At 42.3% G+C, this 25126-nt stretch overlaps 1 protein-coding gene across 2 annotated transcripts; it reads right to left on the bottom strand.

Annotated features, from left to right (window-relative positions):
* Positions 1–4857: 4857 nt before the first annotated feature.
* Positions 4858–15225, bottom strand: LOC100997485 (aldo-keto reductase family 1 member C15-like). 2 transcript variants are annotated; one of them, XM_031652549.1, is made up of 4 exons: positions 13297–15225; positions 8061–8170; positions 7107–7272; positions 4858–5233 (listed from the first exon to the last, which is right to left on the bottom strand). In XM_031652549.1, the coding sequence occupies exons 1-4, from the start codon at positions 13465–13467 to the stop codon at positions 5147–5149; spliced, it is 534 nt and encodes a 177-aa protein (XP_031508409.1). In that variant the 5' UTR covers positions 13468–15225; the 3' UTR covers positions 4858–5146. The 2 variants fall into 2 exon arrangements, with proteins under 2 accessions (XP_031508409.1, XP_031508408.1); XM_031652548.1 differs by lacking the exon at positions 4858–5233 and having other exon boundaries at positions 5241–7272.
* Positions 15226–25126: the final 9901 nt, after the last annotated feature.

The raw sequence follows: 25126 nt of genomic DNA, 5'->3' as shown, positions 1-25126 counted from the left end.
ACATACACTTCTGAACCCAGTTGAGGGAGGGGTTGGGGTAATCAGCCTGATTCTGTCCTTTGCACATTAATACCTTTGTACACCTGTTCTCTTATTAATCTGCCTTTTGCCAGTTAATTTTCCAGGAAGCCTTTTTCAGAGACAAAGAGGATGGTTTCCCTTGGTCCCTACAAAACCAACAAACACAAAAACGTGTGCCATTTTGACCTGTTGTCAGGGTTTCAACCTTGCATTAGAGTTTTGGTAAACCCATTTTTTCTTTTCTAGGATTCCTAGACCCTGTGCTTGTGCTAACTTCAAGTTCCTTCGGTGGATTTTAGTTCATCTCAGCTGTGCTGAAGGAGAAACAAGGCCACGCAATCTTGTCACCTCTGCTCCATGTGTGGACAGCGTGGAGATCATCAGGTCAATGCAAGATGAGGACTTGGGCCAGGAAGCACAGAGAATGCTGGGCCGCTGTTCTTTTCTTCACGGGAGGGTGTTTAGAGAGCATTCTCTGGTGACAAGGACTCTCTTCTTGCCCCAACCCTAGTCAGGCTCCCCTGAGCTCCTTTTTCAGTGAGGCCCCATTTTGGGGTATGTCCCAAGACCCCAGTTTTAGCAAGAATCCTATTACCTCAGTTAGTAGCCAGAATCCCCCACCCTTGATGTCTGTCACCCTCAGCCTCAATATCTGGCCAGGTTCCTTGTCCCTCACCATCCCCAAGGAATTTCTGGCCGCGCTGGACTGGCGGAATCGTACGGTGGGATCAGGGCCGACGCTGCGGTCATTGCGCTGGAACACCGAGCGGCGAACGGCGGCTGCGTCGGGCGCTGGCGTCGCGCTGAACGGTTTGGGCTGGTTTATCGTCGCGCATGGGGCAGCTGGTGGCAGATCATCCGCTGCGTTGGTCCGCGTGCGGTCATAACCTGTTTCAGCACCTGACTGAGATTATTCAAATCAAGTAAACTCTTTACCTGAACTTCAAATGTTCATAAAAGCCTCTAGCCATTTCCCTGCTGCAACAGGATAATTTTTTTTTTCCACTGAAGAAAATCTGTGATTTTTCTTAGTCTGAACATGAGGCATGTGAAGAGAAATACTTACGGAAATGTTTGGCGATAAGATTAATTTGCATCATTTTTTTCCCCAGGAAGAATTTTGTTGGACTGAGCTATGCAGAGCAAAGGGCTATTCACTTGCCCAGTGGGTCCCCTGAGTCCCCCAGCGAGTGTTGAGTAGCTGTTTCTCATGGAGAGGAGAGGGTTGGTAGATTCCTGGTCACAGAATTTTATCTTGGCTGTCAGTGGAGAAGACCAAGAAGCAGAGAAGGAAGAATAATGTCTCTGCCAAGAAAAGAATGGGTCAAACCGAAACTGGGCTGGATTTTCTTGTGTTGCTTGTTACAAGGTTGTTCTAGTGGCAAACGTAATATCTGAGTTCTGAATTTCCCAATTCTCCTTGACTGTCTACATAACCCTTCATTCTTAAGAGACTGGCATCTGATCACTTTGTCCTGTTTTGAAAATACACTGTTTATTTTCTGGATGGATTTCTAAAGACAAAGGGAGAACATTAAAGTTTCATTTTTTGTACGTCTATCTGGGCTATCAATTTGATGTTTTTGAACATGCCCCATAGTAAAATGACAGATGCCTTTAACTGGCATCGCAACTCACCACAGTTTTAAATACCAAGTAGGTCAACAGTAAAGTATAGTGCTTGTTTGTGAGTCGATTTTTCCTCTAGTCCAGTAATTTTCTTCAATATATTTTCTAATTAGCTTAGGGATTGCAGTTTCAGATATACAAGTTATGTAAACATATATATAAACAGATATAAACATCTATATAAACATATGTACAAACATACATATATCATATATACATGAGATATATATCAGGTGGCCCAGAAAAGTTAAGACTGTAAGTGGTTTAACTGCTGTTACCTTTGCTTTGTAGTTAGTGTTGGAAGTTGAAAATATTTCCCACCTGTGCTAGTGACAATTTGCCTCAAGGTTAAACAGGTGAAGAGGAGCTTCCAGAGGCTAGCTTTTAGTGAAGGGCAGGACAGGCCCATCTGCTGTCAGAAACAGACATTTCTCCCTTGTCCCACTCTCATTTATGAACTCATGCCCACCACGGTGGATAATCCAAAAGTGATTCAATAGCGTGAAATCCACCCGCCCTCTCTGGACAATATCGCTGATTCACAGTGACCAAGGGGCTTTGATGGCATGGTAGAACTGTCAATCACCAACCTGGATCAGGGAATGTGCTCTGAGTTGCACAGGTTTTAGTACCAGCTAGTTGAAAGGAGGCTCCTAAAATGGGGCTATTAATTTTCCAGTCATTCCATGTACTGAAGTTCTCCAAGGAAAACACCAGGAAGCAAGTATGCCAACAGCACTGCCGTTCGGGGAATATTGTGTGACAAGGACTTTCCTGGCCTCCTGAGCTGCAGGTTTTCCCCCTGCATTTCAGTCATTTCTGGAGAGCTGAGGGAGGGTAAACTTCATGAACTTGACCTAGAGAAATGGCAGCGGCTCCTCTGAGGTATAGGCAAGGACAATGCCTCAATGTGAAGATCACAGTTTTTCTCTGACCTCCTCCTGCTGTTCTGTCTCCCGTTCCCCCGAGGTGCCACAGAAGCTAGACTCCCTCCTCCTCGAAGTGGGTCGTAGAAGGCAGAGCCCCTTTCCCAAAGCCAGCCATGAAACAAAAATATTACTCTAACTTTGGGAGGCCAAGGCAGGTGGATCACCTGAGGTCAGGAATTCGAGACCACTTTGACCAACATGGTGAAACACCCTCTCTACTAAAAATACAAAATTAACTGGGCATGGTGGTGCATGCCTGTAATTCCAGCTACTTCGGAGGCTGAGGCAGGAGAATTGCTTAAACCCAGGAGGCGGAGGTTGCAGTGAGTCAAGATTGCACCATGGCGCCCCAGCCTGGGCAACAAGAGCGAGACTCCATCTCAAAAAAAATATTACTCTAACTTTCCCTCTGCTTTTCTGTGTAAATGCTGTCTATTAAATAATTATTTGCCCACCTTCTTTGACTGTAGGTCGTAAGAGCCCCATTCCACAGAGGGCCCTGCCCCACAGCAGCAAGGAGGGAGCGCTGCTCAGGGAGGCTGCGGAGAATCTAGATAGTCAGGCCTTGCTGGGGGCCCCGCTCTGTCCGTTAGCATTAGGTCAGGCCCTTCTTATCCCATCCTATTTCTACACAGCTGTCCATAGTTTGTTGAACCTAAGAATAAAGGTGTGTAATTTCCCCTGTATCTTTGGGTCTTCATTCTGAAGGTTTCTGTTTGTATATGTTAAATACATTTTTCCAAATAATCTGGTTTTTTTTGAGTTGAGTTTCCAGTGAAACTTCAAAGGGCCAAAGGGAGAGGATGAAAAGCAAATGACTATTTGAAAGGTAAAGAGGCTGAAACGGGTGGATCACCTGAGGTCAGGAGTTCGAGACCAGCCTGGCCAACATGGAGAAACCCATCTCTACTCAGGACCGAGGGCCATCAGAGTCAAGTCTCTTGTCTTTCCTTCCTCCCTTCCGTGTACCCCCAGCTGCACACAGCTGGACACAGGCCAGGGTTTGGTAAGAGCATCTGGTTAGGGAGGGTAGCTGGGAAACAATATGTGAGTTTGTGTGAATATGTTATGAATTGAGTTGAGAAAAATCTTTCCCTGAGCAAGTATATTTACTCGTGTGTGTGTGTGTATGTCTGTATGTATATGTATGTGTGTGTATATATATATATACACATGTGTATGTGTGTATGTGTGTGTGCATACACATACACAATTCACTCCTAGCCTGCCCTTGCTGCAGGGACTGCCCTTCAGGATCCCTCTGCCTGATGCCCTCTCCCCTCAGCTGTCAGCAAAGCTCACTTCCTCTGCTCCTTCAGGTCTTTTCTCAATGTCTCTGTCTCACTGAGGATTCCCTGCTTCTACTGTTTGTAATTTCATTTGTCCCTACACTCCTTCCATACTCTACCCCTTTCCGTGCTTTTTTTCCCCTTCACAGAGCTTCTTGTCATGCAACATGGTCCTCATTCTACATACTCATTAGTGTATTGTCTGTTTCTGTCTCCTGGAATGTAAGTTATATGAGGGCTTAGATTTTTATCTGTTTGGCTTTAGTGCCTTCAATAATATTTTGCACATTATAACTGCTCAACACATATTTATTGTTGAATGAAATATATTTCATATAATTCTGTAGCATGTTCCTCAGAGGCCATTGTAACATCTTTTCTGACACTCCTTCCACCCCATCTTCCAGGATTGCACGTGTCCTTCTGTCTCCTTGACTGTCATCCTGTATTATAATTGCCATTTGCACTCTCTCCCCTTGTGTTGGTTTTAAGCTGCTAAGGTTATAGTGATTTGTGTGCAGCCAGACAGAACTGAGCTAATGTCTCTGCTTGGATCCTCAATGCCCTGCAATGAAGGCACAACACATAGGCAGGGTGTCCCTGAAGTCTCAGTGGGGAATGAGCTCCTTCCAAGGTCATGGGATCCCTGGCAGAATCCAGCTGCTTCTGAGCTGTTGGAATGAAAGCCTCAGTTTCTCGCTGGCTGGTGGTCTGAGGCCCTGCTCAGTTCCTCTCCATGTGCACCCTTCAACAAGGTCTTTTTTTTTTTTTTTTGAACAGAGTCTCACTCTGTTGCCCAGGCTGGAGCGCAATGGCAGATCGTGAGGTCAGAAGTTCAAGACCAGACTGACCAACATGGTGAAACCCCGTCTCCACTAAAAATATGAAAATTAGCTGGGCGTGGTGGCACACGCCTATCATCCCAGCTGCTCAGGAGGCTGAGGCGGGAGAACTGCTTGAACCTGGGAGGCGGAGGTTGCAGTGAGCTGAGATCGTGTCACTGCACTCCAGCCTAAGCAATAGAGTAAGACTTTGTCTCTGAAAAAAAACAAAAAAAGTAGAAGAAGTGCATTCACAATGGTGCAGACATCAGCAGTTTCACTTACAGACTCACATTCCTGTTGGGTCAGAGATTGAGCCAAATGAGGACTCTAGGGAAGCTCCTGTTTCATACCTATTCCTGCAATCTGGCCTGCCCTCCTGATTTAGGGAAGATGTGTTCCTCTGTTTGCCTGCATATTACAGAAAATAGCCTGTGAAAGAATCTGCAAGCATGACTTACAATTGTAACTTAGCATATCGAAAATTTCTGTTGAGGCCATCAATGGCTTGCATGTCCTCTGGAGTCAACTCAAAGTCAAAAACCTGAAAGGAAGAAAACACATTAACCTGTCCCCAGGACAGCAGCTTCTTCCTGGGAATACAAGGCTTTCAGAGGGCAGAGGCAAGGATGGCAATATGGAAAGTATTTCTGTCCTCATTGGCCTCTAGGTGGGACCTCTTCCCCCTGAGACCTCTTCCCCCTGAGTTCTGCTACTTTTCCATCCCACCTCCCTCCTGCTCTGCTCCACTTCTAAAAGAAAGACAACTTATCAATCTTAGACATTTCTAGAGAATTGCTTGAGACAGAAAAAATAAATTCTTTATCCTAAACAAAGGCAAATCTGGACAAAATACCTGCTTCCTTGACTTGACCACACTTGGTGAGGATTTCCCTTACTCACTTCCCCTGGAACTTGACCCAGTCTTTGACTGTACAAGCCTTGGAACACAGGACAACCTTGCTCCAAGAATCTGTTGGCCTTAGAAAAGCATTTCCTGATCAATTGTTCCACCATACCACTGGCTCATTGCAGGCCCTCAACTACTATTTCCAGCTACTACTAAATAGCACCAAATACTACTTCCTTACAACAACAACAAAAAAATAACTTTTTTGAATATATTTATCTTACTTAAGCCAAGAGTTGTTTTTATTTGAAAACATATAGACACATAACCCCTGATGAAGAATCCCTTAATAGCAAAGAAAAGAGATATTTGGTTTTAAAAAATTAAGTTCATTATTTCATGCAGAAAACAGAAAACTCAGAGCCCTATCTATCCATCCATCTATGATCTACATATCTATCTAATGTCTCTCTCTCTCTCTCTACCTATATCTGCCCATTATCTACCTATCCACCCATACATTTACCCATCAGTGATTCATCCTAAAATATACTCCAGAAGTGACATGGTTGTCACAGGGATATGTACTAACATGTTAAGTTAAATTGAAAAATAAAATACAGTAAGATTTTTTTCTATATTGTAGCAAGATTTAGATTTGCCTATTTGATTTTAGTATAACTTTAAAAATTTAGAGCTACAAAGTTGTGAAGCAAATACACTAGAAAATATGCTTCAAATATCATCCTTTGTAATAACTAAACTCATGTTGATTTTTCCAGCTGCCATCTTTACATGGACAACAGCATACATAGTCTTTAAAAATTCTTTTAGAATTCAAAACAAAGTAAATTAAAGACCACTGATTGATCTAACGGATTGGAGTGTATATGAGGAAGTCTTCAGGTAAAATCTTTACTCATTGATTTACTATTAATAATTTGGTCAGTCTATGAAATTATACCTAGCTTCCCACCTGCCTGGGGCACTGCCAGGGGAAAGGTGATAAAAGATGACCCAGAAGGAGTCACTGCATTTAGGGTCTCACAGTCCAGAGAGCACACTGACATCTTAGAGAAAAACAATATTAAGTTAAAAGGGAAAAGACTCACTAACAGAACCACGCCAGGCACTATTGTGGTGAAAAATGTGCTATGTTGTTCCAATGGTTATGTATGTATGATATGTAACAAAGCAGGTAATCCTGTTTGAGTTTGATCATAAAATACAAATGGAGATTTGTCAGATAGAGATGGTGAAGGAGAGAAATGAGGGTTCTTAAAGTTATTTACCATGTAGAACTCCTGAAACTCATAAAAATGGTGGAGTTGAAATTTGCTTAGTGTCACACAACTAGTGAGTGGCAAAGTCAGTCCTAGAGGTGATAAACTTTAGAACTGTGAATCCAGTGATCTCTCTTCACACTCTTCCATCCTGTCCCTCTCCCTTAGCACACAGAGGAGAGAAGCACGGGCATGAATGACATGTGGCACATTCCCCCGTGGAAGAGAGATGGCCCAGAGCAGCGACCGTGGCTCACTTTGGAGCAAAACCACTTGACCTGTACCTGGAAGTTCTCTTTGATTCTCTTCTCAGAGAAGCTCTTGGCCAGGACCACCACCCCCCACTGCAGCTGGTAGCGCAGGGCGACCTGGCCTGGGCTTCTACTGTGTTTCTTGGCAATGGATTTCAAGGTTGGCTCCTCCAAGAGATATGGGCTATCTGGGTCCATCCTAGAGAAAAACAACAGATATGAAGAGTGTAGATGAAAACTCTAGAGTGTGCTACCCCTTTTGCCCAAAGCCCCGGACAACGAGAGGAGAAGATACAATATAGTATGTTTCGAAGTGTCTCATAAATATTCATAGAGATTCATTTGCAATTGTGGCAAACTGGAAACAACTAAACTACCCATCAATAGGTGAATGGATAAACAACTTGTGGTGTGCATGTCCATACAATGGAATATTTTACAGCAGTAAAATGGAAAGAACAGACACATGCAACTACAGGAATGAATCTCACAGACAGGTTGAGCAAAAGAAGCTACACAAAAGAATATATATGACTTCTTTACATAAAGTACTACAGCAGACAAAAGTAGTCTACGACTGAAAACATTATGAACATAGTTGCCTAGAGGTGGGGAGGAATTGTCTCAGAAGGAACACAAATTAACATTTTTGGGAGAAAGTTTCTATATCATGACAATAATGTGGATTACAAAGTACATTCATTTATCAAAATTGTACAGCTAACATATATGCATTACAGTCTATGTAAATTTCACTTTCAAATCACTTTGAAATTGTATTTGGAGTGGGGCTGGGAGAAGGCAGATATACAAATGAAACAGGAGGGAAGGAATGTTGGTGACATTGAAGCTCAGTGGTGTTACATGGGAATTCACTACACTGTTGTGTTCACTGTTCTATGTTTGACTTTATCCATAATGAAATGCTAAAAGTTTCTTAATCGGTAGAGTTGCTGATATAAATTAACTCTTTGATACTCTTCTTACCAGTTTGGGTCTCTGTGAGATGCCAGGGCACTGTAGGCGACTAGAACAATGTTCTTGGACTTGCAGAACTCCAGGAGTTTGCTCTGGTTGAGGTAAGGGTGACATTCCACCTGTAATTTTTCAAGACCAAAAGGTGTCAGAATACATGAGCCAATAACCACATGTAAATTTTAAAATGCTTTGAAGGAATATCTAGCACTATATTAATATATGTACCATGTATTTCAGATTGGTCATTTTCCCCATGCACCTTCTGAAATGCCTTCAAATTCCATCAGCGGTCGTACTAATACGATAACTTACGTATTCTTTTTTAATTAGTGTTTTTAAATGATTAAAATATCTTGTGCCCAAATTATAGTCTCTACATGACATTTCTACTCAGAGAAACCAAGATTTCTTAGAAAAATGGCTAATTCCATTTCTGACTGGGGAAGCTACAAGTTCAGCCTAGAACAGCTTACATTCTAAATGGCAAAGAACATAAAAAAAATGAGGCAAGTCAAAGGACCAAGAAGCTCATTTGAAAAGTCTCCTGCTGGTCAAAATGATGGCAAGGTGAGCATCAAAAAGAATAGTAACTACAATGGTTGGGAAAATGACATATTTGTTAAAATTCACGAGTTCAAATGACATTAACCAAATGTGATCAAATCTTTAGCTCTAACTTTCAATTTACAGAAAGTACAAAAGGAACATGTTAAATTGTATCACATCACTGGATCAACCAGTATATCCTATACTGAGGAAAACTTTACAGGAATAAAGCCTTAAGTTTTCATTAGTAAATTGAAGGAAAGAAAGAGGCAGAGTGAGAATGAGAGCCACGGAAGAAGAGGAGGAAGAGAAGGTAGAAGAGCAGGAGGAGAAGGAGGAAGAGAAGAAACAGAAGAAGACAGAGGAGGGAGAAGAGGAAGAGGAGGAGGGAAGTAAAAAAAAAAAAAAAAAAAGAGCAAACTTATTAATAGAGTGATTTGGCCGGCCTCAGTGGCTCAGACCTGTAATCCCAGCACATTAGGAGGCCAAAGCGGGCAGACTATGAGGTCAGGAGTTTGAGACCAGCCTGACCAACATGGTGAAACCCCATCTCTACTAAAAATACAAAAATTAGCCAGGCGTAGCGGTATATGCCTGTAATCCCAGCTACTCAGGAGGCTGAGGTAGGAGAATTGCTTGAACCTGGGAGGTGGAGGTTGCAGTGAGCTGAGATCATGCCACTGCACTCCAGCCTGGAAGACAGAGTGAGACTAGGTCTCAAAAAAAAAAAAGAGTGATTTATGAGACATATCATCCAATTGCAATGTATGGGCCTTATTTCCACACCAATTTAAATGAATCAACTGTAAAAATATGATAAAATTATATTTCAGCACTCATGATATTTAGTAATAACAAGAAATTATTGCTACCATTTCAAGTGGTATAAAAAGATTCTGGCAATTTTTAAAGATTTAGAGATTTTTTTAAATATTTTCAGATAAAATGATATAATGTCTGCTTCAAAATAATACGGAGGTAGAATTATCTATGTAATATGTTTGGTTGTGAGATAATTATTGCTTAAGTGTGAGGATGGGTACATAAAAAGAAAATGATTATAACGTGAGGGGATATTCAAAAAATTGATTGAAAATGTGCATTATATAGAAACTATACATGGATTTCAAAAAAAATGTGCCAAAATAAACTTGTACTAACTTGTTATGACATGTCTAAACAGGATCTAGTTTGAGGTATTGAGAAAGATAAGACAACTCCCCTATCAGAGAAACATGAATTCTGCTAAATTGAAGAACAAAAATCAAATTTATTGTGAAGCATGGGTGGAAGAATGGTGAAATTATTGACTCTTTACACAAAATTTATGGGCAAAATCCCCTAAAGAAATCAGAAGTTCACAAATGAATAATTGATTTTAAGAAGGAACAAGATGATGTTGAAGATGAAGCCCACAATGGCATACCATTCACATCAATTTTCAGGAAAAAAAATGTATCTTACTAGTGCCCTAATTAAAGAAGACCAATGATTAACAGCAGAAATGATAACCAACACCATAGATATCTCAACTGGTTCAGTTTACACGATAGTGACTGAAATATTTAAGTTGAGTGAACTTTCCAATTCATGGGTGATGAAACTGTTGTGGCCAGATCAGTTACAGACAGGAGCAAAGCTTTCCAAGGAAATTTTAGGTAAGTGAGATCAAGATCCTGAAGCATCTTCAAAGAATTGTAAAATGAGGTGAAACATGGCTTTGCCAGTACAATCCTGAAGACAAAGCAAAATCAAAGCAATTGCTACCAAGATGTGGAAATGGTCCAGCCAAAGCAAAAGGAGATTGGTCAAGAAAAAAGGTCATAGCAAGTTTTTTGGGATGCTTGGGGCATTTTGCTTATTGACTCTCCAGAGGGCTAAAGAAGAATAACAACTGTTTTGAGAAAATTAGCCAGTTTTAGTATGAAAATACCCACAAAAATCTTCACCAGGGCCAGGCGCGGTGGCTCACGCCTGTAATCCCAGAACTTTGGGAGGCCAAGGTGGGCTGATCACAAGTCAGGAGATCAAGACCATCGTGGCTAACACGGTGAAACCCTGTCTCTACTAAAAATACACAAAATTAGCAGGATGTGGTGGTGGTCGCCTGTAATCCCAGCTACTTGGGAGGCTTAGGCAGGAGAATGGCTTGAACCCAGAAGTTGGAGTTTGCAGTGAGCCGAGATCGCACCACTGCACTACAGCCTGGGTGACAGAGCGAGACTCCATCTCAAAACAAAACAAAACAAAAAAGCTTCACCAAAGATTACTTTTCACCATACCAATACTCCTACTCATTTTTTTCATCAAGCAAGGGCAATTTTGCAAGAATTCTGACAGAAAAATCATTAGTCATCCACATTACAGTCCTGATTTGGCTCTTTCTGAGTTCTTTTTGTGTCTGAATCTTTAAGAATCTTTAACAGAGACTTTTTATTACAGTTAATAATGTAAAAAATAAAGAATACATTGACATGGTTAAATTACCAGGTCTCTCAGTTATTTAGAGATGAACTAAATGGCTACTATTTGCTATTAGTTCACATACTTAGTTCATATACTCATAAGCATATAGTTATGCTTTAAAAACTATACTGAATTTGGTAAAGCTTGTGTTGAAAAATAGTTGATATCTTTATTAACATCTTTTAATTCCATTTTTCCATGAACTTTTTGAACTCATATTCTCTATATCTTTTTTAAAATTTTACAAAAATAAAAACTTTTAAAAGTAATAAAAGAAATATTTTCATGTTAGATATAGGAAAAAATACCAGATCACCTAGACTTTTACCAGAACCACGTAGCAACCTCTAATCATTTTGTATGCTTAATTTTAGTCATTTTTGTTGTTCTTAAGATGTTAAATAATTTAAAATTAACATATATATTGAATAGTATAGATTAACATATTTTATAAGAATCCTGATTTTATTCATTTATTCTCCCTTCCTCCATATTCAGCTTCTGTGCCCCAGAAGAAGCCAGTTACACATTTGTGTCATACACTTACTTTCTCTTACATTCATTGGTTTATGAAAGGTACATTGCAGTGTTCAAGCCAATGACACATGGGAAAAAAATTGGTAGAAAACTTCTGTGAAAATTATTCTTCTGTCTTTAGAAACAGCCCCAGAAAACCCTCTCTGCTGTGCTGAACATGAATGAGGAGACCTATCCCCCACCTGCCACGAGGAGCCATTCCGAAGCTATAAAACATGGAGCACAGACAAGAGGAGATCTATCCCCCAACTGCCATGAGGAGCCATTCCGAAGCTATAAAACATGGAGCACAGACAAAATATGTTCATTTCAAGAAAGTATCTTACAGCTTCTAGTGCAACCAAGACCCAAACTTTCTATAAGTGAATCAACTTTAAGCCTGTTTGAATTGAGTTTTCTGTTTCTTTTGGCTTAAAAGCATCCTGAAAAACAGAATAGCATATAATTCTCTGATATGCTTTTGATATAGTATTACAAGCTTTCCCTCTTTGCTATTAGTCTTCATAATATCCTCTCAAAGGTCTCTATGAAGCCATCAGAACTTTATTTCCTCATTTGTGGAAATTCAAAATTCTAAGTATTTGGTTTTAGAAATTATATATATATATATGTTAATATATATTATATTACTATATAATATAGATGGGAGTTTTTAACATATTTTGATTGTCTACAAATATCCCTAGAAATATAAAACTAAGACAAAGAGTATACATTTTTGAACTGCTTTTTGTATAATTATCAAAATGGTCTACACAAAGCTTTACTTAAGGTCAGGAGATTGAGACCATCCTGGCTAACACAGTGAAACCCCGTCTCTACTAAAAAAATACAAAAAAGTAGCCGGGCGAGGTGGCGGCGCCTGTAGTCCCAGCTACTCGGGAGGCTGAGGCAGGAGAATGGCGTGAACCTGGGAGGCGGAGCTTGCAGTGAGCTGAGATCCGGCCACTGCACTCCAGCCTGGGCTGCAGAGCGAGACTACGTCTCAAAAAAAAAAAAAAAAAATCATGTTTTAATTATAATTTATATACCTCCTCTTTCTCATTCCTTTCCTCTGATCTGGCTTCAGTGCTCACCACTCTGAAGCAGGCCCTGCATGGCTTCCCATAACCTCTATGCCACCAAATCCAGCCCCCTTTATCCTTCCCTCTTGGAGTATTTGCTCACAGTAGGATCCACCTATGTCTGACTCAAGCCACTTCAATGCTCTTTCTTTGGCCCCTGATGCCACAGTCTCCTGGTTGTCTCCACCTGTCTGGCAGCTCCTGTTCAATCTCCTTGCCAGTGCCTCTCTGCCTCACCCTCTGCTGTGAACTTTCCTGCCTGTTCCTTTTCATTCCATGAACTTTCCCTAGGAGAGCTAATCCTTGTCTGTGAGTTGTTACCATCTATAAAGCAATGATTCCAAACATCTGTATCTCCACCTAGACCACCCCCTGAGCTCCAGACCAAAGCGACCACCTCCCAACTCTGCCTCCAGTTGGCTGTCTCATAGGAACTTCACAGCCAGCCCCAAAGAACTGAAGTCAGGCTCTTCTGCTCCACTCAAACTGCTTTTTCTCTAGTATTTTCTCTTTCTGTGAAAGGAACGGTCATCTACACAGGTGATATAAAGCCAGAAACTTGGCAGCATGATTAAGTGGCAAGTGTGTGAAGAACACAAAGTCAGAGAAGGCCCTGTGGGCTAAGGGCTCACCTGGTTGCAGGTGGGCTTATACTTGAGCCCCGGCTTGTTGAGGATGAGTTCCAGCAGCTTGCGATTGAAATTAGACACCCCAATGGACTTGGTTAGTCCTGCGTCTTTGCACTTCTCCAGGGCCTGGGAAGGAAGGAAATGGATGGTAGACCTTTGCTGTAGTTTGTCCATTTCATTTGTCACTGACTTTTTATAAACTGAAAATCTGACTTATGATATATTACAATTATAATGAATCAAACAGTTTTATCACTTGAATAAATTAATTTTGAATGCCCTTTCTTGTTCCGTATACATATTCGTCTCCTTAATTCTATTACATGCACACTCGGGACACCAAATAAACATAAAGCTGCTTTTCCATTTCCTCTTACCTGTCCCACTCACTTCTATGGTACCTATTTTGCTGTTAGGATGCAATAGTTAACAAACTACACCACAGTCAAGGGCAAAAGAAACTCTCAACCTTTCCTGTAGTAAAGGGTCTGTTGCTGCCTCTTTCTACAATGATAAAAACAAATGAATGGTATAGGTGCTGCAAGGGCAGGATCACTGTCCTGCTCCTTCCACCCTCCTGCTGAGTCAGGCCGCAGCTGTTCTCCTCTGTGATGTGTTTCTGTCTGGGATAAAGTGCTGACTCCTTTTCTGCTTCTCTATACTGACTCCTCTTTAGGGTTCATGTCCTCAACCTGATCTCAAGGGTAAAGCTGCTTCCATGTCTATGAAGAGCCATAGAAGTTAAAATTAAACATGGACCATAGGGGTCATCTCATTCCACTCCCTCACTTCACCGATGAGAACTCGGAGGCGCAGAGAAGTTCCATGTCTGAGGTCAGAGAACTGCTGGAGTGAAAACCGCATCTCTTCTGACCCCTCCTTCTGTGATTCCAACCTCACCACACAGTGCCGCCTGGTGTCTGCAGCAGAACATACCTCCCATGTGTCACGAAGGTCCACAGTGTCAAAAATAATGTTTCCACTGGCATCCCTAGGCAGCAATTCCTCCCCAGATTGGAAAACAGAGAAAACAGAGGATAAAGAAGAAGGTTTTGTATGAAAATTCCCTTTCTGGTGCTTAAGGAGCTTAACCACACCACTTTCAGGAGGCTGATTATTAATCTGAGCATGCATGTGTGCATGTGTGTGGATGCGTGTGCTTGTGTGTCTGCATGCGCAGATGTGTGTATGCATGCGTGCATGTGTGTGTGCCTGTGTGCATATGTGTGTATGCGTGAGTGCATGTGTGTAGATAAGGATAGGTGTGGATGTGCATGTGCGTGTGTGGAGCGGGTCGGTAAGAGACGACATGGGAAAAAAGAAAGATGAGAACAATCTGAGAGACGGTAGCAAAACACTTTTTCTCCACAGTTATCTGCAGGCTCCTTCCTCCGTACACCCCCACACTTCACTAAGAATGCTGTCCCTACAGTTGAAATTTATTTCATTTCCGAAGGACAGGCTGGTGTGGAGGACACAGCTTACCGTAACTATTGATCAGTGTGTTTAGCCTCAGTTTATGCTCACCCAACTCAGATAATGAGGACATCAGATGTGCTTAGTCAATGTCCACTGTGATGAGAGGTTGGATCAGTGAAGCCCAAAGGAGTCCAGTTGTGCCACATGTGCCACCCCGGGTACCTCTCTCTCCTGGGGGCTGAGGGGTACATATGGGAGAAACCCTCACCATAAAGAGGTGGAGATTTCACGTTGTATCTCTGTAGTCTGTAGTAACCTAATAGCTCAGAACCTACACTCAGGAACATAATCATTAAGAAATTCAGGGCAGTGCCCTCATCTTTCTAGCCCAGAGGAAGTGAGATCATCGAACCTGCATCTCGCTTAAGGCTGGGGGATGAGCACAGACAGAAAATTTCAATGTCACTCGGCTGTGAAGGAGACTCGTGAACGATTTAGCAATTCTATGCAATTCACTCAAACCTACCTCTCTCAGAAAGAACCCAGGAAATCAAGCTGGAATGAGACAATGGAGGTGCTAATAACAGTGATAAAACTGTCTGGGGCATAAGAAGGGAAAAACAAAAGCTGACCTTCATAGCCAATGGATTGTGGATAATGAAGAGATCGACATAGTCCAGTTGAAGTTTCTTCAGTGACCTTTCCAAGGCTGGGCGAACTAATTCTAGCCTAAAGACAGTTGTCCAAAGCTGCAGTGAACAAAAGAAAAAGTAGCGTATGATTTCACATATGTGGGGACCAAAATTAAACATAACAGTTAGAAATTGACACGTGAGTAACAAAACACCACGGTCTAAAACTAAAAGAGCTGGGGCTACGTTTGTGTTATTCAGGGTAAATTACATCCTTGATGAGATGCTGAGATTTACTTGAAAGACTGCAATGTAAGAAAACTGTGAATAAAACTTAGATGGAGCAGGAAAATCAACTTTAATGCATCAAGGGTTAACGGCATCATCCTCTGAGAGCAGTCAAGAAATGTCAGGACAGGGGGAATGGAATCTACTGTCCTGTATAATGAATTCCTCAAAACAATTCTGCTGAGAAACGCATCCTAACAACAGGTTGTCATCGGTGTAAACAGGTATAGGATATATCTCCAGAAACCAAAGCTTTGTTTACATTGGAAGAAAGGTTTTCCACACTAGGAAAATGTTATAACATTCAGGAAACTCAATGCCAAGTTGAAAAAGAAAAAAGTATTTCCTAGTCTGGCTCCCTTTTCTGAACAATATCCCAACCTCACTTGATATGTCCTGAGAACAATTACTGAAGAAATAATGGAGTGGCCCCAGAGTGCCTTGGGTAATCGTATAACAATGACTTAAGTATTATCAATATCATTTTATATAGGAATAATATCTACTGCTCAGAGACATTGAAGAACTGTGTCCCACCTTTCACACATTTCAGAGCAAAACTACAGCCTCTTCTATATTTTGATGATGTGCCTTCACAATATTAGGTAATAAATACACTGTTCCTATGTTTTGATAATGTGCCTTCACAATATTAGGGAAATACATTGGTCAAACTGAGATCACATTGTTTTTCTAAATAATACATCTGAACTGACGGTGGCCTCTGGCCACTGCACACACAGAACTGTCACCTTGGTAGTGTAGAAAATGTCCTCTCTCTTCACAGTGCCATTAGCAATCTTCTCTCGAATGGCCTTTCCGACCTCCTTCTCGTTTTGGTAGAAGAACGCTGCATCAATGTGACGGAAGCCTACATCAATAGCCACTTTGGTGGCTTCACCAGCCTTGCTCTTGGGGGTCTATAAAACAGGAGTAAGAGGAGTCAATGATCTGCCTGACTCAGAGAAAATCAATAGATTTCCACAGTGGCATTTTCTTTTTCTTTTTTATTTATTTATTTTTTTTTTTTTTGATCTTTTACTTTGGGTTCAGGGCACACGTGCAGCTTTGTTATATGGATAAACTGTGTGTCACAGGGGTTTGGTATACAGATTATTTTGTCAGCTGGGTAATAAGCATAGTACCTGATAAATATTTTTTCTGATTCCCTCCTTCCACCCACCCTCCAACTTCAAATAGGCTCCGGTGTCTGTCATTCCCCTCCCAGTATCCCTGGGTGTTGTTCAGCTCCTACATGTAAGTGAGAACGTGCAGTATTTGGTTTTCTGTTTCTGTGTTAGTTTGCTTAGGATAAGGGCCTCAAACTTCATCCATGTTGCTGCAAAGGACATGATCTAGTTCTTTTTTGTGGCTTCACAGTATTCCATGGTGTTTATGTACCACATTTTCTTTATCTGGTCTACCATGGACGGGCATTTAGGTTGAGCCCATGTCTTTGCTACCCAATAGCATCTTCACTATCTGCTGGCCTCCTGCTCCCCTTTGGATCACGTGGGTTTCCATGATAGACCTGCACACTCCGAGGACAGCAACTAACCTCCTGTAAGTTTCTACTCCCAAATAAATTAGTGGAATGGGCTTTACCCTGGAGCATGGAAAAATCACGTCTCATTCCATAGGAATCAATTGTACAAGAACAACCAACAGGAAAACTTCTGATACTGGGAGAAATTTTCTAAGTCACTCAGTAGGAAGGACAGGTCAATTGATGCACACACACACACACACACACACAACACATATATACAGCTGACCCTTGAACAACACAGGTTTAAACTGCACAGTCCCACTTATACATGATTTTTTTTCAATCAAAAGTACAAAGTGTGCCTGCTTCTCCTGCCTCCCTTCCCGCTCCTTCACCTCTTCTGCCTCTGCCACCCCAGAGATAGCAACCCCAACCCTTCCTCTTCCTCCTCCTCCTCAGCCTACACAGTGTGCAGATGACAAGGATGAAGACCTTTGTAACAAGCTACTTCCACTTAATGAATAGCAAATATATCATCTCTTCCTTATGAGTTTCTTAATAAGAGTTTCTTTTCTCTAGCTTACTTTTCTCTAGCTTACTGTATTAGAAGAATACAGTCTATCATACATATAACATGCAAAATATGTTTGTGTTATTAGTAAGGGTTTCAGTCAATAGTTGGCCTGGTTTCACCCAGGACGCAGATGTCACCTCACCAAGCTGGCGTTGCAACGTTTGGACAATAATATGTACACGCTCTGCCTCAAATTTCAAACAGCGGATAGTTTAATGGCTAAATCTGAGATTCTGCCCTAGCAAGCTTCCTAAAACAGCAGGACAAAAGACAGAGAACACACATGCAGGAAAAAAACTTCTCATTCCTGCAGCGACTTAAGGTAAAAACACCAATTAGAGAATTAAGGAAGCTTCTTTTTCACTTAGTGCATTTAAAACGTCTGAATATTAAGCATATGCATGTAGTACAATTTATTACGGTAAACGAGGGGGTTATGGGGAATTTTGTTCTATTCTCTACGGCACTTTTCTGTCTTTTCTAAGAGTAATAAACATTACATAAAACATATATAAGACACACATTGTGCCTAATGGATGAAATGGATAATTATGCCATTGGAAACCTACTGACCCTTTCTGGCAGCTGTTATCTAGTGATATCTCATGACAGAGTTCTACCAAGATTGAGCCCATCCATTGGTCTCTCATTTTGGGGGTAATCCCTCCAAAGCAACCCCAAAGCTGCCCTTACATTACTGTGACCAGAGTGTGACACTTCAAGTTCTCTGCCATGAACTGAGTGGGTGGCTGTATGGTGTGAACTGAGTGGATGACTGTACGGTGTGAACTGAGTGGATGACTGTATGGCGTGAACTGAGTGGATGACTGTATGGTGTGAACTGAGTGGGTGGCTGTATGGTGTGAACTGAGTGGATGACTGTACCCCCTAAGTCTTCCCATCAAATTACCTAATGTTTCAAATCACAGTGTCTTCTTACATGACAAAAGGTTTGGATGGTCGAAACTCCCTGGCAAATACTTCCAGCCCCAACAACCTCACAGCAAAGCTGCCAGCAAGCATTCTTGCTGGCTTCCGCTTCCCCCAGGCCCTTGGCCCTTCACATTTCTAAGCAAGAGTGGAGCCAAGAGTGTGGCCCTTCACATTTCTAAGCAAGAGTGGAGCCAAGAGTGTGGCCCTTCACATTTCTAAGCAAGAGTGGAGTTCAACCTCCGAACTCTCAGAGTCAACAGCTTATCATCCTCTTAGTGCAAAAAAATATAAGACCCCTCAGCCTCCAGAGGTCCACTTACATGATCAGGAGCATAAGTGCCAAATCCCAGCATCGGCATGAGGTGTCCATCATTCAGCCTCACAGAATGGCTTTGCTTCAGCTCCATCACCACCCACAGCCCAGCTAATCTGACTCTGCCTTTCCTTCCGTATCCTCACTGAGAGCCCAGTAGGAAACAAGGCTGCCGCGTTCTTTATTTCCATCAAATACAAGATGGGCGGGGCGGAGATTACAGCTGCCTATAATTTCAAAATGAAGTTGAAATCAATCCATTGACTTTGTTCTGATTCTTCCGTGTCTCTACAGGCCTGTCTTACAGGAAAATCATACAGAAATATTTGCATGTTAGAAGAGTTTGAATTTTCTCTTCAGCATTGTACACACTTGATTTCTAAGTTAAAAAATTAAACATGCTGAAAGAAACTATCAACAGAGTAAATAGACAACCTATGAAGTGGGAGATTTTTGCAAACTATGCATCTGACAAAGGTCTAATATCCAGCATCTATAAGGAACTTAAACAAATTTACATGAATGAAACAAACAACCCCAATAAAAAGTGGGCAAAGGACATGAATGGACACTTCTCAAGAGGAGGCAAACATGCAGCTAACAAACATGAAAAATGCTCAACATCACAGATCATTAGAGAAATGCGAATCAAAACCACAATGAGACACCAACTCACACCAGTCAGATGGCTATTATTAAAAAGTCAAAAAAAATGACAGACGCTGGCAAAGTTGTGGAGAGGAGTGAATGCTTATATACGGTTGGTGGGAGTATAGATTAGATCAGCCATTGTGAAAGACAGTGTGGTGATTCCTCAAAGACCTAAAGTCAGAAGTACCATTCAACCTAGCAATCCCATAAGTGGGCATATACCCAAAGGAATAAAAATTTTTATGTTATAAAGATGCATGCGTGTGTATGTTCGTTGCAGCACTATTCACAATAGCAAGGACATGAAATCAACCCAAATGCCCATCGATGATGGGCTGGATAAACAGGATGTGGTGCATGTACACCATGGAATACTATGCAGCCATAAAAAAGAATTAGAACACACACTTTGCAGGAATATGGATGGAGATAGTAGCTGTTATCCTTAGCAAACTAATGCAGGAACAGAAAACCAAATACTGTATGTTCTCACTTACAAGTGGGAGCTAAATGATGAGAACACATACAGGGGAACAACACACACTGGGGCCTATTAGAAGGTGGAGGGTGGGAGGAGGGAGAAGATCAGGAAAAATAACTAATGAGTACTGGGCTTAATACCTGGGTGATGAACTAATTAGTACAACAAACCCCCATGACACAGGTTTACATATGTAACAAACCTGGACATCCTGAACATGTACCCCTGAACTTAAAATAAAAGTTTTTAAAAAAGCATGCAAATATGTCTTTGATAATTGCACCAGACTTATTTTACAAGGTATAAAGCTATCGTCAGGCTAGTGATTCTAAACACTGATTTTCCCAGAGGACCTAAGTTAACTTCCTCACCATTCCTTTCATCATAAATCCCATAACAATACTTTGCTGAAAATTTCTTGAACAAAGCCTGACACCTGGTCCCAAGCACACATGTAACAACATTTCTTAGGAAGACTTACTCCTACTTTCATTATCTTTGTCTTCTGTACCAAGGCCCATTTCATGTTTTGATTCTCATTGTCTTGTTTTCTTGAATCCTTTTGGTGTGAAAAACTTGTCTGAAATCATGGATAAATGTCTGTATTCTTGCCTTTCCTTCAGCCATTGCCTCTTTCTGGAACAGCTTTCTCTAACCCACCTAGTTTTCAGCAGTTTAATGACTTCTTACTTATCCAAAATGCACCTCCTCCAACCACACATCCTTTATGACTCCTTCTATGACCTCCCTAGATGAAGTTGATACCCTTCTCTGCATACCCTTTATTATTATAGCTTCTACCATCCAGACCAAGAAACCACATCATTCAAATTACATTCTCAACTAATAAGGAACTTCTGCTAGATAAAACCCCTAACTCATGTTTTCTTTAATGCTTCTATTATGTTGTGCTTCTTGCAACCTGTATTTGTGCCATTGGTATTTTACAGCCAATTGTGAAACATACAATTATAATTTATCTTACTTTCAACTCATCCTCTGGCTGGTCAAGGTCAGGACTCTGTCTGATTCCATGAGTCCAATTGGTTGCATTTATCTCAACATTGTGTTTGCTATAAATTTGATGAGAATATCCTTTTATATTCCATTGCTAAAGCTTTTGCACTAAACAGAGATGTTCTGTATCAAGTCACAAGAAAATTCTGTCTTCATTGATGTGAATTCTCTGGAGTCCACAATTCAACAGGCTAAAAAATTTGTCTAACATTCCTCCAATATTTATCTGTATTTTGCACTAAATGCTTGGCTAATGTAAAAAAACACTGTTTCTCCCCTACTTTTGATTCAGGAATCTATGAACTTAGTAGTGAAAGAAAATGGGCCAGTTTCATTCTTAGTGAAGCCATAGCAGGACTTCGTGCTCCCTGGCCCTATTCTCATTACACTTGCATTAAACATTATCCTAAAACATTGCTAGATTTGATGTCATGCCTTATGGTATATCGTTTTCAGAATCCATCTTCCCTTTGTAATTGGAAAGATGATTGTCTCTGGTTTCCCAGCACTTTTTTATTTTCTAAGATTTCTAGAAGACTACTAACGAGACAGGATGGAGCTCCTTGTCTCATGAACCGAGGGAGCTCATTGTTCATGAGACAGGAAGTGGGCAGATGGCAAGACGTTCCACTAGATCCCTGCCTCCTGGTACTCATGCCCTTGGGTAAACCTCTCTTCTTGAGTATGGCTGGTACTTGTGTCTTTATTCTAACCAATAGAATACTGTAACTCCAAAAAAAGTACTCTTTCCATCGTTAGGAAAGACAGGATTGCCACTTCAATCATGCTAACCAACTCAGCAGTCTTCTCAGCTTGCAGGCTTTGATAAAATGAGTGGCTTTGTTGGAGAGGCACACATGGAGAGGAACTGAGGCTGGCCTCAGCCCACAAGCCAGCTAAAAACTGAGGACTTCAAGAACTGAGCAAGTTTGTTCTCCCCTCAGAGCAAGTCTCAGCTATCAGCACCACCCTTTTAGCTGCACTGAAGGAAATCCTGGTGGGTTTTCTCTAGTGGGGATCACCAGATAGGATGATGAGGGGATAAAAATTTCTTCTTTCCCACACCAAGTGAGTTATTTATCAGAGGAATAAAGGATGTTTGAGCCCTTCCATATCAAGTATCATCTTGTTTTAAAACATTTTGCTGGACGGCAAGAAAAGTCATTGTTTACACCAAAGCGACAAAGAGTTGGATAGAGTCCCAAAACTCTGATAGGAGATTTAACCATACAGAACAAGAGTTCAGCAAGCACGCTGCAATTCACGAGGAAAGGGTAACCCGGGGTTGCGAGAGAAATGTGAACATGGCATGGCGATAAAACGCCAAACACCTCGCTGTGGTTTGAATGTGTCTGTGTTGAAAGTATAATCCCCAATGCAGAGTGTAAAGAGATGTGCCCTCTAAGAGGTCACTAGGGCATAACGGCCCTGCTCTCACGAAGCATTGACCTCATTATTGCGAAAATGGGTCCATTATCATGAGAGTGGGTTACTGTAAAAGTCATTTCAGCCCTCTCTTGTTCTGTCATCCTCTTACCCCTGCTTTCGCGCTCCCTGCCTTCTGCCATGGGATGACACAGCACAGATGTCCTCACCAGATGTGAGTCCTGTGATCTGGGACTTTCAAGCCTCCAAGACTGAGCCAAATAACTTTCTATTTTTTATGAGTCACTCAGTCTCAGCTATTCTGTTACAGCAACAGGAAACAGACTAAGACACACCCATATAATCCTCTCTGAATAAAAGGGAGTCCATTGTCAAGCAACCAAGAGAAATGCAGCCCGACTCACTGGAAAAACACACCTCACCCCTCCTTTACCACCCCACACAAGCAGGGAGCCAAAGAGATCACCTTTCAGAGTTCTCAAAATGCCCTCTGAAAAGTCTGGTTCAGACCATGCCTTCTGACTGGGAGTCTGGTTCGTTAAGGCTGCTGTGACAAAGTACTGTACACTGGGTGGGTTATAAACAAAACACATAGATATCTCACGGTTCTGAAAGCTAAAAGTCCAAGATCAAGGTGCTGGCAGACTCAGGGTCTGGCAGGGGCCTGCGTCCTGCGTCACGGACAGCTGTCCTTTCACTGTCCTCATATGGCGAAATGGGCATGAGATCTCCTGGGGGCTATTTTATCAGAAGCACTGGTGTAGTTTGGACGTTTGTCCCTTCCAAATCCCATGTTGAGGTATGAGCCGCATTGTTGGAGGTGGAGTCTAATGGGAGGTTTGGGGTCATGGGGTTGGCCCCTCATGAATACATGAATGCCCTCTCTGGGGAGGGGTCAGGTCTTACTCTATTAGTTCCCAAGAGAGCTGGTTGTTAAACAGAACCTGGCCCCTCCCCTCCTTCCTGCTTCCCCTCTCACCAGGCCATCTCTGCACACACCAGCTCCCCTTCACCACCTTCCATGCTTCAAAGCAGCCTGAGGCCCTCACCAGAAGCCCAAACCTGAAACTTCCAGCCAGCAGAACTGTGAGCTGAATATACTTTTCTCTAGAAATTACCCAGCTTCAAGTTCTCCTTTATAGCAACAATAAATGGACTAAGAGGGGCTCTAATCTCATTCATGAGGGTTCCACCCTCATGACCCAATCACATCCACAGGACCCACCACCAAACAGCATTACCTTGGGGGTTAAGGCTTCATATATGGTTTTGATGGGGATGTAAAGATCCCATCCATTGCATGGGGCAAAGGGAGGCCATAGCAGCGGGTCATTCTCATAATAGTCAGTGTTCTGGGGCTGCTCACCGCCCCTCACTTCCAGGCCTGCCCCCGCCCCCCAAGGCCAAGGCCTTCATGGCTGCTCTGAGCCACCTCTCCCAGGTCCTGCATCCCAAGCAAAGGTGCAGACTCAACTGAGATCTCCTGAGGCTCACTCCCTGCCCCTGTAACAAGATGGCCACGTCCTTGTCAAGTTCTTCTCTAGGAAAATGTGGGAGTCACATAGAGACTTGTACCTACCTGTGTAGAGGTTGTCCAGAGCCTCCTGTCACCCCCTCTGTCATCATTGGTTTTTGGCTTCAGTCTCACCTTCTTGGTGATGTCTTTGTCCCTGTGTCACTCTAATCAAAGTAGCTCCCCAGTCCCCCACTGTGTCTCTCCATCTCACTCCTCTGTTTTAGTTTCTTCAGAACAATTGTGACCAGAGCAATTGCCTGAATTATTCACTCATTTTGTGGTGTGTTTTCATATTTATTGACCGACTTCTCCAACACTAATCACCACACCTAGAAGAGCTCCCTAGTACGTGGTCAGTGCTCAATAAATATTTGTGGAGTGAATGAAATTGAGCTCTAAGCATAGGAACAGTGGGGTTTTTAGGTTTTTCTGTGCTCTGTTCTTATTTTCTGCCATCTCCAAACTGTTTCTAAATCCTTATTAAAGGTTGCATCCAACACTGTTTTTTGCAGTGGGAAACTGAGAGGCCCACGTTGCACTCAAACAGAGCAGCAAAGCAATCGTCATCCCTCCCCTTGGGGCTGGGACTAACAGCAGAGCCTTCCTCAGCAGAGTACAGCTATGCCCATCTGAGTGACAAATGCTCTAGTCACAGAACACAGCAGCACAGCAGGCCGGCAGGGGGGGCACAGGGAGAGTTCACGCTTGGCCGTTTGTGGACAGGTGCAGGGTGGCAGCCCTGAGGCGGTTCAGAGGTGACCAGGGACATCTTAAGGGAACAGCATCAGTCATGAACCAGGATAGAAAAATCCATGCTTCTTATTTGAACAGAAGATGTGTCATCAGACGATGGGAGTATCTACAAAGAAGCCAGTCAGGCAACAAGCAACCCAGAGGCTTTTAAACCCAGGAAGCCGCTACCCTCCTAGGCTAGAGAAGCAGAGGCAGTGCTGGGGGCAGAGCCCGGGCACCCTGGAAGCAGCAGCAACCACGGAGGGCCTGAGGGAGGCAGCCAGGATGACTAGGGGGATGGACGCTGCTGTGTCCCCCACAGAAGGGAGGTGTGGCACTGGGACTCCGGCTTCCCTTTCTGCTCTTAGCAGCGCCTCACAGTGGCCAAGCCCAGCTGGAAGG

Source organism: Papio anubis, chromosome 11 (genome assembly GCF_008728515.1).
Source record: "Papio anubis isolate 15944 chromosome 11, Panubis1.0, whole genome shotgun sequence".
Classification (NCBI taxonomy): domain Eukaryota; kingdom Metazoa; phylum Chordata; class Mammalia; order Primates; family Cercopithecidae; genus Papio; species Papio anubis.
Note: the sequence above shows the minus strand (reverse complement) of the source record. Positions and strands in the feature narration are given on the sequence as shown.